The sequence below is a fragment of the Aythya fuligula genome, chromosome 2, assembly GCF_009819795.1.
Source record: "Aythya fuligula isolate bAytFul2 chromosome 2, bAytFul2.pri, whole genome shotgun sequence".
Lineage (NCBI taxonomy): Eukaryota > Metazoa > Chordata > Aves > Anseriformes > Anatidae > Aythya > Aythya fuligula.
The window spans coordinates 32,836,268-32,855,150 of NC_045560.1; the positions used below are offsets into that span (position 1 = coordinate 32,836,268).

Below are 18,883 nucleotides of genomic sequence, written 5' to 3' on the forward strand. Positions count from 1 at the left end.
ACTTAAGAATAGCCTTTATTGTTTAGATTGATCTGCATTTGTTGGCTTGATTGAAAAAAAAAAAAAAAGTTGCTGCTTTGGAGCGGCATAGTGTTTGCTTTTCACACAGCTTAGGTTAACAGGAAGAATTTGTGAAAAATCAGTCATTTTCACAAAAAGTGACTTAAAAATGACACTTGCCCACAGCCCTTTGCATTTCTCTGCCCTTGGCAGGAAAAGGGTGGCCCTTTTTCTTCCCTGGAGAAGTCAATAATGCCACTACCCATCCCTCAACCCAGAGACTGTCTTGAGGAGTAGCCTTTTGATTGTATTTTAAAAGAAACTTTCTTTGCTCTCCCTAAACCTCTGCTTTCCAAAAGAAAATCAAGTGAAACCTATGGAACTGAGTCCTTCCATAAACCCAGATGAAGGACTAGAACTACTTTGGGGGAATAATTTGCTTTTTCTCTCCCTTCTTGACATCTGTTAATTTAGACATATGCCACCACACCATGCCATGGAATGGCACAGAGCTGAGTTGCCTCTGCACTACGATAACAGGAGTGTCTTCCAGTTTCACTGAAAAAAACATCATTTCTAGTGCAAGTAGCAGCTAGATTTACAGCTACCCACTGTGGAGCATGTCTGCCCCATCCAAGGACAGATAGAGCTGCAGGAATCATTTTTCCAGTTTTTATGGTTAGGTGAAATCATAAAATTATTGGGTGCTCACACATTTTTTCACCTGTTTGTTTAAGAAAAGCACTTATACAGATGTTAGGATAGTGAGTGGAAGGGTCTTGTAAGCCTACACACATAAGGGAAAATTGAATGGAAACTGAAAGCAGAGGGTCATTTAAGGTGGAGACCAGGGTATTTTTCCTTGTCTCCTCTCAAAGAGTTGTTAATCTCACCCTGCTTTGCAGAAACCCAAGAAGGTATGTGTGCAGGCTCATGGGAAAGCTGTTCTCTCTTGACAGGGTGGGAGGAAAGGAGAAAAGGTCAAGAACAGAGTGTGTTTACCAAAGCCATGTGCTCCTTGCTGTGTGCTGCTGCTGAGTGCAGCTGCTTCCACTCTCAGCTGGCATTTTGTGGTTTTGAATACTAGAGCACTAAATAAAATATGGGGTTTTAATACCTTTTTTTTTTTTTTTTTTAAATGTATCCAGTGTGGGCTGCTAAAGTAAACAGAATATTGCACGAGTGCACATTTCATTCATATGAGCAGAAACTTAAAGCAGAAATGGGGAGAGCAATTAGCAACAAAATCCTACAGTACAGACCCTGGAGTACAGCACGACTATGGACAGATATAAATTCCCTTTTAAAGAAATATACTTGCAAGACCAGTTGCATAATACTGCAAGCTAAGGAGAACACTGACTCACTAAGTCAATATTTGCTAAAGCTACCAGGCCAAATTCAACTCTTGTTCTGGGCAAAAACAATTTTGCTGTTGTTTCACAGCAATGAAAGAAGCAAGCCTAAAGACTAAATCTGGGAAATCTACAAAAAAAAAAAAAAATGTCCCTGTTGTAAATGTTATTTTAAAGAATTCATTTTATTTTTTTTTTAATTATTTTTTTTTTAATATATAGCTTTAATATTTCAATTTAGCATTTTACCTTTAAAGAAGACTACTTTAAAGGGAGCCAGTATGTACCTTTTCCTTACTCAGCTACATGACAGAGGAAGCCAACAGATACTTTCTCCCCTTTGGGGAGCTTCATTACTGCAAGCAGGAGAGAACAGCTTGTGTCTGCACAGGAGCACAAGATAACAAGAGAATGTTGTTTTATATTTACTTTGCAGCACTTTTTAAAACTACAAAGGACATAGTATAAAATAGGTACTAACACCTGAAACAACAAAAATCTCTGATAATCTTCATCTTTGTTCTCCAGGTTTCATTGATCAGCAGAAAATTATGTTCTGAATCCCTCATGCTGTTGCAAATCAGGAGCAAGTCCACTGAAGCCAAATGACTTCCATGCATGCTAATTTGGTCATGCCTTGACACTTAAGGGCCTTTTGGTGAGTGAGCTCTTCTGTTACTGAGGAAAGTGCTCTTTTGCTCATGGCTCCTCCTGAGCCATGCGTACTTTGGGAAAACTTAATGAAAGTAGAAAGGAAAGCAGGTTGGAGGAAAGAGGAGGGGGAATTTTTTTTTTTTTTACATGTGCTATTTGTTTTTAGAGTCACTAAAACTTCCTTCTTAGTAGATGCCATCTAAGAGCAGAAGCACAGGTTCTGGACTACTAGTTTGTGGTACTCCAGAAAGAATTTGGCTTTGTCTTGTCAACTGTGACAACAGAACACAATTTTTCTTTTCAACTGCTTCTCATGAGTATGTGCTGATGCTTCTGAATATATGTTGATCAAAGATAGTCAAAAGGAATTTAACTTTTTTTGGAGCTACCACTTAACTAAATATCTATTTAAAAGCTTATGTTAAAAAAAAAAAAAATAAGTCTGGTTAGCCTGTAGTGATTATTCAACCTGCATTTTCTACTTTGATTAAAAAAACCTAGTAATTACAAGATTTTTATTGTTTGTATCCAAGCAGGGTTCTTTTTACAGCATATGACTAATGAGAATTAATTGCTGCATAAAAAAAAAAAAAAAAAAAAAAAAAAAAAGTAATCTAAAGGCACCCCAGTTAACTGTTTTTTATTTTTTATTTTTAGAAAAAAATATAGAAAATATAGAAAAGAATGATAAAACAGAAGATGGTATTAACTGTCTACAGCCTTTCTGTACGTACCAAGCCAGTATGTCATATTAAATAACTTGAATTCCTGTTTTGGGACGAGAGGGATTTTGCCCCAGTTGAGGACAAAGAATCCTAAAGTTCTTTCAAGGCTACCCTGAAGCCACTGGTCTTATAGATGAGGGCTTTGGACATCAATTAAAACTTATTAAATATTCTAATTTTAATGTCCCTGAAAATAATGTTTCTAGGTGCCTAGATTTCTAGGCCCCATCAGCTACACTTACCTGTGCATGGTTCTGTTTCTACAACTGATCTCCACTTAGAAATCGGTGCAATCAGAAATAGTTCCTTGTAGAAAGTGGCCTATAGAATTCCAGCCATTTTTATTGACTTCACCAGTTTATTCCCCCACTCTTCTCCTATTTCCTTTTCCTTTATAGTTTTTAGCAAGCTCTGTTAATCTCAGGTAGCTGTAGTTGAGAACGGGCCTATACTCAACATCACCTCAGGTAAAACAGACTTCATTTTGCCCTGTTCTGGAACCATCGATGAAACACAAATAACTGTACAGTTTCCAGGAGAATTTCCAAAACCATGCTTGGTAGTCTACTCTTCTTCCTCAATTTTGGAGAAAGCACTTGCCCTTAATACTTCCATGCAATTCACAAGAATCAATGTTCCGGTTAACTCTCGCCACTGTTTTGTTACTGGGTTTTTCATTTTATCCAAGGCTGACTGCAGGTCTTGTAAGACATCCCTGTAACTATCTCCATAATGGGCAGCCCACGTGTAGAGAAAGTCATATGCAGGTTTCCACATCATCTGCAAATAAAGGAAGAAATGATAAGGTTTATTTGCAGAAATCTAATTATTTAGCTAAATCTCTCCAATAGTGGAAAAGTAAGAGAGAAAAGAAAAAAAAAAAATGTATTTGATCCCTAGCTACACTGAAATGCTTTATTACATAGGGCATATTCATTTAAAAACAAACAAAAACAAAAGGACTCTGGTAACCTTATGTACTTCATTTAAATGAAAGTCTTTAATTCTCAGAGAGGTAAATAAGGGAAAGAAAAATCCTTCATTCAGATGATTATCACCAAGTCAGAATATATCTGTGTCTGAAAGTAAAACTCAAAGCACAGGGGTAGAAGGAAAACACTTGATCATTTTTGCAATTCACACACCCAGCAGCAGTTTTCCTATTTGGAGTTTCACTTTGCTTTTGGTAGTTAAAGACCCACTTTGTCTCGTTAAGATCCCACTGTCCCCCTGCTGTATAACTTAGTCAGGACCTTTCAAACATACTTCTTTTCTTTACAAAATATTTTCTGGTAACATCAGCAGAAGGATCCATCTATTAAAAGAAAACAAAACAGAAACAAACAAAAACATTCCAGGAACAGTGGAATGAGAAGTTTTTATAATAATCTTCTTAAAATTACATGCAATTTAAAGTGTTCTGGTACAAATGAAGGAAATAAAAAACAGGTTACCACTGTTCCTTTTTGCAAATTATAATACGTTTAATTATTTTATGCCAAACAAATATGGAGCATATCCTTCCCAAATGTAATTTGTCATTTGCCAAGTTATATTAATGAAGCTATGACAGCATGATTCAGATACCAAGCTAGATTTACATCCTTCAAAGTGCTGATGTGGAGAGTAAGTTTCTTCTGTTTACAAACAGAAATATTGTTTTCCCAGCTGCTGCTTTTGCAAATTTAACTTGGGTGACTAGTTCCCTACTCCTCATTGGCAATAGAGGTTTTGCAAACAGCAATTGAGTTAACAATTGCATGGATGATGCATAAAGGTGAAGAAATCTTTCACTTTCCTAAATGGTACTATCATATGCTGTTTTAAAAGAAATACACTGATGCATAAAAACACATGAACAGATATGCACACGTGTATGTATGCACACAGATGTGATCAGAAAGCCTCTTAATTCTACAAGATTTAACTTTTATTTATATATATATATATATATAATGAAAAAGCAGTTTTAATGGTTCAGAAGAAAAATGGTTATTTTTGAGTATAATTCTGTGAATTTAGAAGTGAAAAAACATAAAGCTCTGCTTCCTTGATTTGAGCTCTATTTGTTTGATCTCTAGAAGATTTAAGTAGCTGGAGAAAATTTCTTTGCCCATGATGCTGAGCTTTTCTCCACATTTGGGCTAAAAACTTATCGCAAGATTCGTTCTACTGTAGTTTTTGTCAACAGCTCCCTCATTTTCTGCTGCCTTTCTCCCCCATCCTCAAATGGAAAAACTCATACAACTCATCTCCTCCATAGCATATCTCAAATCTGATTAGTCTGGTATCTGCCTTTAGTTTAAACCATATGAAAGTGCCCATGCTTTGAATGAAATCTGCCATTTTAGCTCCAGAGGGGAGAAGGATATCACTATTTATCCCAAATGAACCATGCTTACTGCAGACTTTAAGCAAATCAGTCTTAATTCATAACCATAAGGTTACAAAAGGATGGAAGAAAAGTCACTTAGTGTCCTGTGAGAAGAAATGGAAAAAGATTAATTCTTTCATCAGATGTTACTTTGAGAAGAAGAAGAAGAAAAGTTTGTAATGTACTACTATAAATACTTGATATTATAACTTATTTTAGTGAAATAAAGCATTTCACCATGCTTGCATTTATGTTGAGATCAGAAAGTTTCTTTATTCCTATTTCTAGCTTGATAAACAAGGTATCCAACAAGAGAAGCTAGGATTTCCTGATACATTACTGCTGGCTGTGCTTTTCTCTGCCTCCTGCTTCCTTTCCTTATATTCCTGTTGAACCAGGCTATTTGAAGGATTATGGTATAACCTTCTGTTTGATCATCTTCACTAGTATGTGAAAAAACAGGAAATATTAAAAGATGCTATTCTTTGACTTACACTGAAGGTCAGACTGACACTGTACAGTAAGAGAAGCAACTGAAATCTTTAAAATAAAAACCTTGTTTTCTTCAACTCTAGCACTTTTTTTTTTTTTTTTTTTTTTTTTTTTCCCCTCCCCTCTCTAAAACAACAGAAGAAAATAGATAACTAAAAGCTTTATGAATTGGTCATCAGTGATGACCAATTAAGGCAGCAGTATTCTACATTCTCATCATACATAACTAATACTGAAGATCTGAGGTAGGTCCTTCTCGACATCTGCATACTCTAATGTAATGGCTGAAGTGTATTGTGTTTGACATCCCTGAATTTTGTCAAAGGAGATTTTTAGGCAAACTATTAAATCACTGCAGTATGCTGGGCAAGTCATTGCTTCAGCTACATGCCTGCACTTTCCCTCTTCTCCCTCTACCTCTGCTGAGTAGGTAATAATGATACGTACATCCTCAGTAAAGTGATTTGGAATTTACTGATGAAAAGCTCTTCAAAAGCTAGGCACCAAGTGTATGCACCTCAAGTTGCCTCTGCAATCATCAGAGAAAAGATTTCTCCCACCAAGTAAAATATTCAGTAAAAACATTTTTTGACCAATCAATCCTTTTGATGGTAGAATAGTTCTTGATGAGTAAATAATTGGTTCATGTTTTCAGACAATAGTCAATCATTAGTCAAAACTTATTACTCTTTCATCTTTGCTTAGTTTCCCACTCGCGCACCAACTATTATCAACAGGAAATATTTCCATTAGAAAACTCCAGGCTAGAATAAGATGATTTTAATCGGGTTTATTTTATAGCTGCTATATAAATGCAATGATCGCCAATCAGTCTGAAACAAGCAGTCAGGCTAATGTTAGTCTTCTAACAACACTGGGGGCTTGCCCACACAGGTATGAATTTACACTGCATTAGCTACATTCATTTTACTTCCCACATAAGCACTCCTACTGAACAATATACATGTAATGTTATAAGCAGAGGATTGTTTTCTGTGTACAGAGGTTCAATTCACTAGATCACTGAGAAGTTTCAAAGGTCAGTAGAAAGCACTGAAATTAAAGCTTAAATTCACAGGACAGTGAGGATGCTGATTCTCCATGTGAGATACTAGTGCTAGAAACCTGGTATGCTTTAAACTCACACCTGTGCAGACAGACATAGCTAATAATGAGGTGTTTTTTGTTTATTTGTTTGTTTTCACAAAAGAGTAGCAGACTAGGGTATGCTGGAACTGAGAGTTTTATTAGGAAAAAAAAAAGGAGTAAGGTGCATCCATGCACAAGTAATGTACCCATAACAACTGGAGAAACAAACAAGCAAGCAAGAAAACAAGCAAAAACAACAAGAGCATATGAAATAGCTCAGAGGAAAGTAAGATCATACGAGTAGGAAGTGTTTGCAAACAGTAATGATAATTTTGCAGGAAATGCAGAATGTTATATAGAAATGCTTGGAGTTATGGTCAAACATTGGACTGGAGGTGGGGAGAGGCATTTAAAGGGAGTAAGAGGTTCATGATCAGAGCAGAAATCTCTTGATAGCAATCATAAGGCAGACAGAATTGAGATGAAAGACTCAGTGGATTCATACTGCAGAAAGGAAAATTCCCTGTCAGAGAACAGGGAGAATCAGCTACAGGGAAAGAAAATGGAAACAAAAATTAATCCCAAGTTGTCGTGCAGGTATGAATGGGAAATTGAATCCATTCATTAGGTACTGAGATTTGAGAGAAAAGGAATTCAGGCTTGATATTGTGCATTATTTGCAATAATGAGGGAATAGATAGTAGAGGCAAAGGGAGAGTCAAAGCAAAAGCTAAACAGAAAGGTCAATTTATGAGTGTCAGTAACACTCAAAAAGAGGATGCTCAGGATAAAACCTAGTCTGAGGCCTAGTAGTCATTGGCACACAACTCTGTGGATCCCACAGTTCTGGATCAGTTCCAACAGTGGATCCCATTGCTTTGGTGTTAAAGTAGAGAAATATAGGTAGCAAGTTGGATGCCCAGGCAAAGATGTGTCAGGAGCACAGGCTGGCCCTTAACTGAGAAGCATAAGTGTAAGCCCAACCTAAGTCTTGTGACATCTCTGTCACATTGCATGGATGCCATGGGTACCTTTGAGCACCTTCAGATAGCACTAGAGATATATTTATGTACCTGAATTTCTTCTTAAATGTGTACACACTAAAATACATCTGAGAGGACAACTTTTTATTCAGAAGTCATCCTTCTGTTTAACCAGAATGCTTTACAAAGGAGGGTAAATAACATGAACTGCATGGCAATTAAAAGAGGGTTTGTCAGGTTCATATAATAGGTCAGAGGTGGAAGTGGTGTCAGAGTTTGTCTTGCCTGAGTTAAAAGGTGACAAATCTGACACAAACACAGAATGGAAAAGCGTTTCTTCTACACATAGCAAGGAAGAAGAAAGGTCATTGACTGCATTTGAGGAGCAAGCACGTACACTGCTTTACGCCAGAGCCTTACCTCCAGAGCTACTGCTCCACTTTTTCCTTGGTGGGGTACCTCATAAGCCTCTATTTGCTGCTTTGTGAGTCGGGCTAGTTTCTCTGCGAGCTCCCGCCAGTATTTGCCAAGCTTCACAGCTGAAGTCAAAATGATGGTGTCCTGGGTAAGACGTGCCACTAATCCCTGGCAATCTATTTTCAAAAGTGCCTGCAACAATCATTTTCATTAGTGTTCCTTCACCAAGGAGTTTCCTACAAACATCATTATAATTTGTTTTCACTATTCTGCAATTTTAAGCAGACAGAACAGCTTCCCCTCCTCAGGTTTTACTTTCCCTAAAAGGTATTGTCAATAATTTCATAGGAAAACTGCCCATAAGCTTAAGAAAAAAAAAAAAATAGACTGGCATTCATCTGCTTCAGCATTCCAGTGTTGCATGGGTGCTGCCAAGCTCAAGGATCCTAAAGGAAAAATATTTTTCTTCAGCAAAAATATCTGGGACATCAAACTGAGCTTCTTAAAGAATGACATGGAACTTAAAAATGAAATTAGAGCACTCTTATACGAAGGTATGATCCTTAGTTTACTTTTCCAGAAAATCATTGATTACAATGGCCAGTACCCTCTGATTTACTCCCCCCACATAACCAATAATTTGCTGACCATTTCACAGAAACACAAGCATTAAAATCTTCATTCCCGTATGCTAAATGATCTTCTAAGAACAAACAAATTAAAGTGTTTCCAGCAGTGAAGCCCTGAAATGAAGATATATTGCGTTGTCCTTTATTATTTGCTTACACAAGAGCTAATAAGAAAATAGGTAAATAGGTGGTATTTTTTTTTTATTTTTTTCTCTTCAAATTAAGAACAGTATGTTCCACTGTAAATATTGACTTTTCAGTGCAAGATCAAGAACCAAACCCAGAAAAGCTCCTTAGTTTCCAGATTTTCAAGAAAATATCAAGCATTTCTCTACAAAATAGACATCTGTAACATTTAGTCAAAATAAATAAATAAATAAATAAATAAAAATCCTCATTGCAAACAGTAGAATTTTTGGTATGCAAGATGTCTAATATAACTTAATTAATTAGAAAATACTGAATATGGATCCGAAACTCTCATGCTACTGCCTGTCTAGAATAAGATACTGAAGTAGCTAGCAAGAAGCAGACTATAGTGTACAGTAACAAATCCTTTTACACTTCAGCAAAGTGTACACCAAGCTGTTCAGTTTGTCTTTGATCTGATGAGAACCAAGAACCTTATTAGACGTGAAAACAGGAAATTAATTAAAATAACTAACCAGTAAATTCTATCAACAAGTAACATAAAAGATAAGTCTTTAAGTCTAGCTTTAGAAAAACAGGGAATTGCTTTTGTATTTCATAGCTCATAATCATATACATCTGAAAAAAAAAATAAACTTGTTAATCTAATTGAACTCTACTTTTTGCCTGTTCTGGTGTGACCCCTTCATATCATCATATTCAATCAAAAGTTTGGGTCATTTTCATTTTTAGCTGCTCCCGCCCTTTGGAGACAGCAAGCTAAACTGTCCTTTGTACTTGTTCAGTTTTATTTCATTTAGTGCAGAGTTAGGAATTGTGTAAGCCACCACTGCTGCCAAAATTTTCTGAATCTTTTTGCTGAAATTGCTGTCAACACATCAAAGAGAACAAACTAGTTATGAGAAGCACACCCTGTTGAGGTTTGCAATTCACAGGGACAGTCAAAAGGTTTCAGATGAAGGGCTGAATTCACGTATTTTTAAAACATGAATTTTTAAACACACATTTTTTGTTTACACACACTTCATCTTTGAATGAAAAACTTAATTTTCTTTTGTCCCTAAATATACTAGAACACTTTCAGGCAGAGACAAGGACAGAATTGAGTAATCCTGAATTCCAAATTAGTGTGCACGCAGCTCTAAGAGTAAATTTTCAATATTTTAATTATTATTTATTTTATTATTAAATATTTTAATTATTTGAATGCAAAATAATATGCTTTAAAATGCAACCAATTACCTCAAAGCACATAGGAGTAAATCACATAATTTACATGTAGCAGTACTGCATCATGTAGAAGTTGTTCAGTGGCTTGCAACTGAGGCCCATGAAAATACCTGTTAAAATACTTTTATTACTGTCCTTAGGTAGCTACAACATTAACTATGAAGTTGTCATGTATAGAAAGAAAATGTTGTCTTCAACAGGTGGGTCATGATTTGCCTGCTTTAAAAACATAACGCAATCTTAGACATGCATATTACAGCAGACATACTAATAATAGAGTTCCCAAACTACATGGTTGCTAATTGCTTCCAATTGGGATTGGAAGCAACTCAGGGAAACAGTTTACCATGATCATGACTTCCATGACGAAAGACAACTATTTCAATCCTAGCCTTTTATATATATATATATATATATATATATATATACATACATATATATATACACACACACATATATGTGTGTGTGTGTATATAAATATACATATATATATATATGTGTGTGTGTGTGTGTGTGTATATAAGGCCAGGATTGAAATATACACACAAACACACACACACACACACACATATATATATATATATGTATATATGTATAAATATGTATATAAGTAATCACACATGAACCTCCTGGAACTCTTACAGGATGCTATTTAGAATGAATTGATCATAGTATTATTTTTCATGAGAATCTAGATGTACTTTCCACCTATAGGTATCTGCAAGTTTTAGTAATACGTTAGGGTTTATAAAGAATCCTGTAAAGGTGCAGAACAGTATTTTGTTGTTCATATATTGAGTAGCCTGTTGGCAATATATTCCCAATAACCAAGTTAGTTCATGCAATACTTACAATAATGAGCTCATAAAGGAATAGTCTCTTTTTTTTGTTAGCATGGCAGTCTTCCTTTAGCCTCTTCACAACATGTGCAACTCTGTCCGATTCTTTATCGCCATGTGCCTCATTAAAGTCATCCAAAGACATATGTGAATATCCTAGCACGTCAGACAAAGCTCTCCAGTCATAAACACTCTCTGACACTGTAGATAAAACTACCGAGTAGATATAAGTCAGTTTTTTAAATGGCAATACGATTTGTTCAACAAGACTCCTGGTTGTTAGCTCACTGTCAGTAGTGTCCATAGCTTGCTCTTTAGAAATCACTTTTATGTTTTTGCAATGTACCAGACCAATCTTTTTTCTGAGAACTCCTACATACCACTCCTTTATTTTAGTTTGTCCAATGGCTTTTACTTTATCTTCACCAAGAAGTGCTATTGTATCCCCTTTAAAATATTCTAACAAATAGTCAATCTTATTTTGACGTAACACAGTTTTCAAAGCCACTCCATAAGTATTAACATTTAAAATTTTGTCTTGAAACTTTGGGTATTTAACTGTTGGTATTAAAAATAAAGGTGCAGACTTGATTTCTTTGCGTTTTTGTAAACGTTTTGGCCTAGTGATAATTCCACTTAATTTTGGAGCTGGATCAGGGGTAGTAACATGGAACTGCATTACTTGGCTACTTCTTAAGACTTTAATCTGAACAAGAAAAACAAAGAAATGCATCTCCCTGCATCCTAGCATGGAAAACAGGAATTGGTGTCGGACCATTTCACCAGTTTTCAGTTCCTCCTCTTTAATATTTTTGCTTTGGTCTTCCATCTTTACCTCAAAATCTGGATCACAGGATACCAAAGAAATGTTTAGATCCTGGGGCTTTTCCAGCAGAAATGTATGTTTTCCCCACAGCTGAAACACAACAGGAGGCATATTTTTCCCCCCCTTTTTTATATCACAAATTGTAAGTTTTCCTGGAATGTAGTTATGACCAAACACTGCAAAAACTGCTGTAAAAGATGGATGAATATATTTGGGACCATAAATTCCAACTGAGACAGTTCTATGCACATAATCCCAGACATTAGTGGCTGGAGGCTGGAGCTTGTTTGCCTGGACTGCAATCACTGCATACATCACATGACTTAGGTCCGTTAGTTTCACTTGTATGGTATCTTGATAAGTGTAGCAATTCCCCAGTTTCTTAAAAGGTCCTTCTTTATTGAAACTAAAAAAACACACAATATCACTCATAACCTGGCTGAGAGGATCATTCTTCACTTGAGCTGCAACTTTCACCTCCAGGAAAATAGCTTCTTTCGTGTTGAGGTTGCTCAGCGTGAGTTCTATCAGAGGACTTACAGTGCTAGACAAGTCATTGTTAAAGGAAGAGGGAGGATTAAGAATAGCCCTTAAGCCAACTTCTTGGAATTCTCCAGGTAATACATGACCCACAGGGATGTGAACATTGATATCAGAGTCAGGTAGATGAACTGAACCCCCTTCATGGTTCAGTTTACAAACTATATGAATGTCAGTAGCTTGCGTCTGTGCCCATCCAGGACTATGGCTCATGGCTTCTAAATCTAGGCAAGACCGAGTCAGCTGTCGGTGATTCAACCAAGCCATCTTGTAGGCTTCACGGTCATTTTGAAGACATGTAATGTCTGAAGGTATAGTTTTTTGAGGTATTGTCTTGCAAGGATTAAATCTTCGGTTATCAATAATATCCAAGAAGTCAGAAACACTCTTGGATCGTCCAGATCTTCTTGCTGAGGTCTTTCTTAGAAGACAGTCTATATCTAGCTCGTCACCTGAGGAAGCCAAAGAATCCCTATTGCTAGAAACTTTAGAGAACAAATAGGGTTTTTCTTTCAAGACAGAAAGGTATTTATTATTTTCATTTCTATTGGAAGCAGCTATGTCATGTACAAAAGGGTTGGAGGCTGACAATTCATTCCAGAAAGGATTGGTCTTGGAAACAACATGGGCATGTTTTAAGAGGTCAGACCAGTCAATATCCAAATCCAATTTACTTTCATTGACATCTGTTTAAAAGAAAGAAACAGAAGTATTTCCTAAATCACAGAAACTTGACACATTTCATTCATTTCTAACCAATACTCTATTAAATTGATGACAGGAAACTAAATTTATCCCCCTAAAATGCACACAGATCAAGTTGTTATAGAAAAGAGTTATATATTTCTTCTTCAGGACTTTAAAGAGCATCAATATTGATTTCTAAGCAACATTAAGAATTTTGTTAATAATAAATAAAGTGTGCAACTGAATTACTGTTGAAGGATGTAAAGCATCATCTGCAAGATGCTGATCATTACCAACTCCTAGAACTATTAATTGGCATCAAGTATACTAAGGTACCTTAAGCTTTAAACCCTTACATTTCAGTAATCTTTGGCCTGTTACAAAATTTTATGCATTTCTTTCCTTTTTTTTTTTTTTTTCTCTATGCAAAGATTAAACAACTACTGTTTCATTTTTTGAACACTGTAGACACTACAGATAAATGTGTTATTCAGGATTCCCTTTCATGGTAGTGCCCATGCATTTAATTGATAACAGCACTATTACAATTCATTTGTCTTAATGGAATTTGTTACACTATCTTTCCTTTTAAAAATTCATTGGTATAATTTATGAATTGCACAATTTGAAATTGAGAGAAATGTTTTTGTGGCTATTATTTTTTGACATTGAACTTAAATAAGCAAATAAAGATACAAGTAATATTTAAATATGGCTTCTAATAAAAATACTCATCATTAACAATGTCTATTTGTTGTGAATATGTCTCAAGTCTATATTAATAACAGTTCCCAGAAGCTGGTTTATAGGTTAAGACTCATACCTCCTGCAACAAACAGTGTTTGAAACCTTTTATGCTAAAGTTTTCTGTGACTAACAGTTTGCCATTATTATTCTATAGCATCCCTTCTTCCTACATCCTTACAAAGAATTTTAAGGTGAGTGGGGAAAGACAGCACTGCTATTCATTCAGCATACTTACATCTTTCACTATTACACTACCCATAATAGCTTCCACCTTCTCCAAAGTTATTTATTACTGCTCAAATGTAGGAATGACAGTGCACTCAACCAAAATAAATAAATAAATAAAAATGCTGAAGCATTTGTACTTCTCGTTTCCAATTTTTCATGAACTGTGACAAAAAAGCCCAAACAGTGATTATTTTTTCTACATTTCCTGAAAAATCCTGAGTGAGAAGAACCAAAATGGAATTTATCTGGAATGCTGTTGGTGGGATGAGTGAGCCTGGGGATAGCTCTTGACCTGGGCTTGGCCAGGAACACCAGACTGCTCAATGGCCAGCTGAAAAGGCTTTTAATTTCTGCCCAATGTCCAAAAGCTTTCCCTGCATTTTGTTGCTATTACAGTACAATCCTTTATTAGAAAATAAATTAAATAATCCCCAAAATAACATTCTATAAATACATATGTGTTAAAAAATAAAAATAAAATAAAAACACTCCAGCCTTCCCCTTTCTAAAGGGTATGTTTCCACAGGAAGTCTGAGCTGAAAACTCTGGCAGAGCCCAAATCATTAGGCTGGATTCTTTTCTCATGCCAAGGTAACAGTACAGGTTACTGAGGTGCTATATGTTAGCAAGGAAGTAATTTCTACTCCCCAGATTGCACAGCAAGTGCCAGACTCACTCTTACATCTGCTACTAAACAAAAGCTAAGAGAAGTTCTATCTTGTGAAGGGGAACGTTCTCTTAACTTTTTGGCTAACAATGAGATTAAAGTCACTTTTGTTTTAACTCAGATTAACTCCGCTGACATTAAACACAATTTTCTACAGGCTAAAAGTCAAGTTTTTAACCAGTACTAACTCCAAAGTTATCCTGCCAGATTTCTGGTATTTTAAAGAAACCTTAAATGAAAGGAGCTTGGATAACAAACATACCCTAAATAAATCCTAAATAACAAACATACACTAAGTAGAATTTATCCATGTAAGGTTAATGGTTCCAGCAATTCCTCCCAACCTGCCTGACCCACATTTATTATAACAGGGGACTTGTCTTTTGCTGTCAATTTTCTCCTAGGCGGCTTTTTGACAACTCCTTGCACTCTGATTCCAGGGACATCCATGATGGCCTGGGTAGTACAAAACAAAAATAATACAAGCAAACAACAACAAAAAAAAACCTCTGTTGTGCAGGGGTTTACAGAATAGCGGTAACTCTTTACACTATCAGGAACTTTGCAGAAGTACAGACTTTAGGTGGAAAGCCTTAGTAAAGAAAATAACAGAAGATACATACTGTAGGTGGCTGAAGGTGTCCGGTCATCCACATCAATCAAAGTCCCTTCTGACCTGCTCCGAGGAATCTCTGAGTTGTGGAGGGAAGCTGCTCCACTACTGGAAGTGTTTTCCTCCTAGAAAACAGTTAAATGTATAAAACATTAGCAAATATGTAACTTGAAAAAGGAGAAACTGATGAATAGTCGAGCTTTGCTCCTGTGATGGGATAAATTAAAAAAAAAAAAAAAAAAAAATCCTAAGTGAAGTTATGGTGTAAGACTAAATTTATGAAGTCTGCCCAAGAGCATCATAATCCCAAGTGAGTCTTACTACTTAATTTACAGCAAAAATACCAGATGCAACAGCCATAGTACAATGCAGTATCCCAGACCCTGGCGAAGTCCAGTATGTCACACAACTAAATGTCTTGCAGTTGGAACTAAGGCAGTTATACAATATCTTCCATTCTGAATGTCTTGAATAAAAACTTAATATATCAATAAAATCACAGAATTTTAGGGTTTGGAAAGGACCTTGAAAGATCATCTAGTCCAATCCCCCTGACAGAGCAGGAACACCTAGATTAGGTCACACAGATCATCGGGTCAAATAAACATCCAAAGTTTCTAGCCAACCTTATCTTAAAAAGGGAATTAGAAGGGGAAGATCTAGGTCCATTCCTTCCTCTGTCAATTGATATAAAATATTACTGACCCCTTCTGCTTTATTATTCTTCCTATGCTCTTCCCTGAGTGAACATCAGTTCAGATTTTCCTGTTAGTCTGTACATGTATGACTTAAAACACACTACCAAGGGGTGCATTCCAGCACAGCAACAACCTAATAGAGGATGCTCAGGTCTCTCCTTTTCTCTTCTGGTTACAAGAAGTTCTGTTTGATTTTGACATCATTTGCATATGGCCACATGAGAGCTTTAAACCAGGTGCTGTGGTTAAAACAAAAAAAAAAGAGTCAAGAGCAAACCTCTCACAAAGGCAGGGCATGAGGGACATTCCTCTAAGGCAGGTGACAGGGAAATGGACATTTACAGGTACTACTGCTTATTGCTGTTTTCAGCTGCCCAGGAAGACGAATTGCAGACCTTTGAAGGAGTGTTGGGTATCTATGTGCCAAAGTTACTGCATCCCAACAGCAGAAGCTGGAGGAAATACAGTCTTCTAGACCTCTTTATACAGGAGAGCTCATTAAATCTGTGTTATAAGCCAAGATCACTTAATGACTTTCCCAGAAAGCTCTGACTATCCTTATACGTAGTGTGGTAGTACGGGATGATTGCCAATAAACACATGAAGACATGGATTTAAAGCTTTTTTTTAAAAAAAAAATTATTTATTTAATTTATTTAATTTATTTAATTATTTATTTAAATTTTTTAAAATTTATTTATTTAATAAAAATGGGGGGAAGTCACAAAGTCACAATTCTGTGGTGTATCCACAGGATAGAAAAGCTAGCTTTGTTCAGGAGTCTGAAGTATTGCAAACTGCCACTTCTTCAGCAGCAACTGCAGCCTACTCAGATCTCGATTTCTTGATTAATTGTGATTAAAATTAAACTAAACTAAAAAAAAAAAAAAAAAAAAGATGTATTAGGCTTGATTTTTCTGTAGCAGTAAGAAAAAAGAATTTTAGTAGGTGAGTTTTGGGAAAAAGGAAGCATGCATTACATCAAAACATTACTGAATGAGAAACTGGAAGCTAGCTGACTGTCTCCATTGCATACAGGGTGATAGTTGAAGACATGATTTTTTTCTGCACTACAGATGTAAATTGGTACTTTTTATTCTTATTACAAGGGCTACATTCAGGAAATGGCAATCTGTTCAGATGTGGATTTGTACTCAGGCATGATGCAAGGCTGACATCAGGCTAAGGCTGAAAGTTACCCAGCAGTTTTGCTGTTGTAGGGCAGTAAGGACTTTCAGGTTCCCCTGTTGCCAGAAACCTCAGCCTCTGGCCTTAGAAGATCTGATTTCAGACGGCAGTGAAAGCTAGCATCCAAGACTAATAGTTTGCAGCTTCTGTTATTAATGCTGTACCAACGCCAAACTGGAACCAAAGATGCCTCCTTCATCCCAACCTACACTGTCATCCCAACATCTGACATCCCACACCTCTATAAAAATGTCAGTGCTCCTTCCATCTGTGGTAAATAGCAGTATCTTTGATAATGCATATGCATTACTTCAAAGAAATTGTTTTGCATTGCAGCTGCAACTCGAAGTTTGAAGAACTGAACATATATTAACACGCAAGATTTTCAGACTTCTACATCATGGATTAGGGTTATTTAATCACCAGTGTTAGGTAACCATAGTCTAAACTCCCAGTTAAGTGTACAAAAAGAAAGTTTACTTCTTACAGTATGAGTGTATGTGTTGCCAGCACTAATCCCTGACTGACGATTTATTGATCAAATGACATATTAATCTAAGAACAATTCTTTAAATAGTTAATAAAAAGCACAAGTATTTCAGTAGCTCTGAGACGTGGGAGGCAGTAAGTAAAGATGAGGAAAGAGCACACAACAGTGCAAGTAGCTGCAGAAAAACTAAAATAGGAAACCCTAAGGGAAGGGGGAGGGAGAGAAAATGAAAAAGAAAAACAAATCTCGTACACAGTGGGAGTATATTGACAGAGACATGACAACAAAATTGCATATAGAAGTTTTATACAAGCTATGAATTTCTGCAAACAGAATAAGCTATTTCCTAAAAGTTCCTACTGGGAACTCCTTAAAACCTTTAGCACTAGCCTGGCACAAGGACAGAAGAGGGGGATACTGAAAAGGAAAACTACATTCAAAAATAACCACCCCCCCACCCCCCTCAAGAAAGCATTCCTTGGTATTTGAGCATGATGAGGGAGACCCTTTGATTTAGGCACATCTTCAGGCCAGCCAGGAAGAGGAGGAGGGAAGGGGGACAACATAGATGTTTCTGTGCAAAAAAGATGACCACGTTTTGTCAGAATGCCAAGGGATGTGGGAAATGCTGAGGACAAGCTGTATCCATGCTGTGGGGTACTGGGCAATGTGCCTCCTGAACACAGTTACATGATCTGACTGCAGGCTGGATCGTGTCTACTCCATGTTCCAGCCTTAGTGCTGGAAATGCTTAAATCCCCAATGCCTTTGTACAACACCTATACAATAAGAAAAATCTAATATTCCCCCTTTTTTCCATGGTTAAATTATATGACAAATATAGCACCCTATCTGAAACTTTTGATGGGGCAGCCCTGTTAATTAGGAATTTACCTGGGCAAATACAGAAGAATGATCACCCACAAGAGAGGAGAGATTAATGCATGTGGGATAGAAAGCCATGCTGAGCAAGAGTGAAGGGGAAAGGTATGAAAACCTTTTGCTGTGGAAAATAGGGAATTATGTACAGGAAGAAAGGGAAGCTAACCTTTTAATTTGCTGTAGCTACTAAATAAGAAAGATGTAACCTCACAAGTACTTAATCGTACAGAGAATTTTTTGACTGATATTATGTAAGCTCACAGCATGAAACAAGCAGGAAACAAAGAAGTGAACAGATTGGAAAGAGATCAGCTATGGAGGTGACCAGTGAGTGAACCTGAGTGACTGCTGAGAGACATGGCATTTTTCTGTATGAGGGC

The 18,883-nt window shown here is 36.4% G+C and overlaps 1 protein-coding gene across 1 annotated transcript; it reads right to left on the reverse strand.

Annotated features, from left to right (window-relative positions):
* Positions 1-3,298: 3,298 nt before the first annotated feature.
* Positions 3,299-18,584, reverse strand: MACC1 (MET transcriptional regulator MACC1). Its single transcript, XM_032180626.1, has 5 exons — positions 18,516-18,584; positions 15,256-15,370; positions 10,951-12,989; positions 8,093-8,281; positions 3,299-3,514 (listed from the first exon to the last, which is right to left on the reverse strand). Exons 1-5 carry the CDS (start codon positions 18,582-18,584, stop codon positions 3,299-3,301), a joined length of 2,628 nt encoding a protein of 875 aa, XP_032036517.1.
* Between the last annotated feature and the right edge of the window lie 299 nt (positions 18,585-18,883).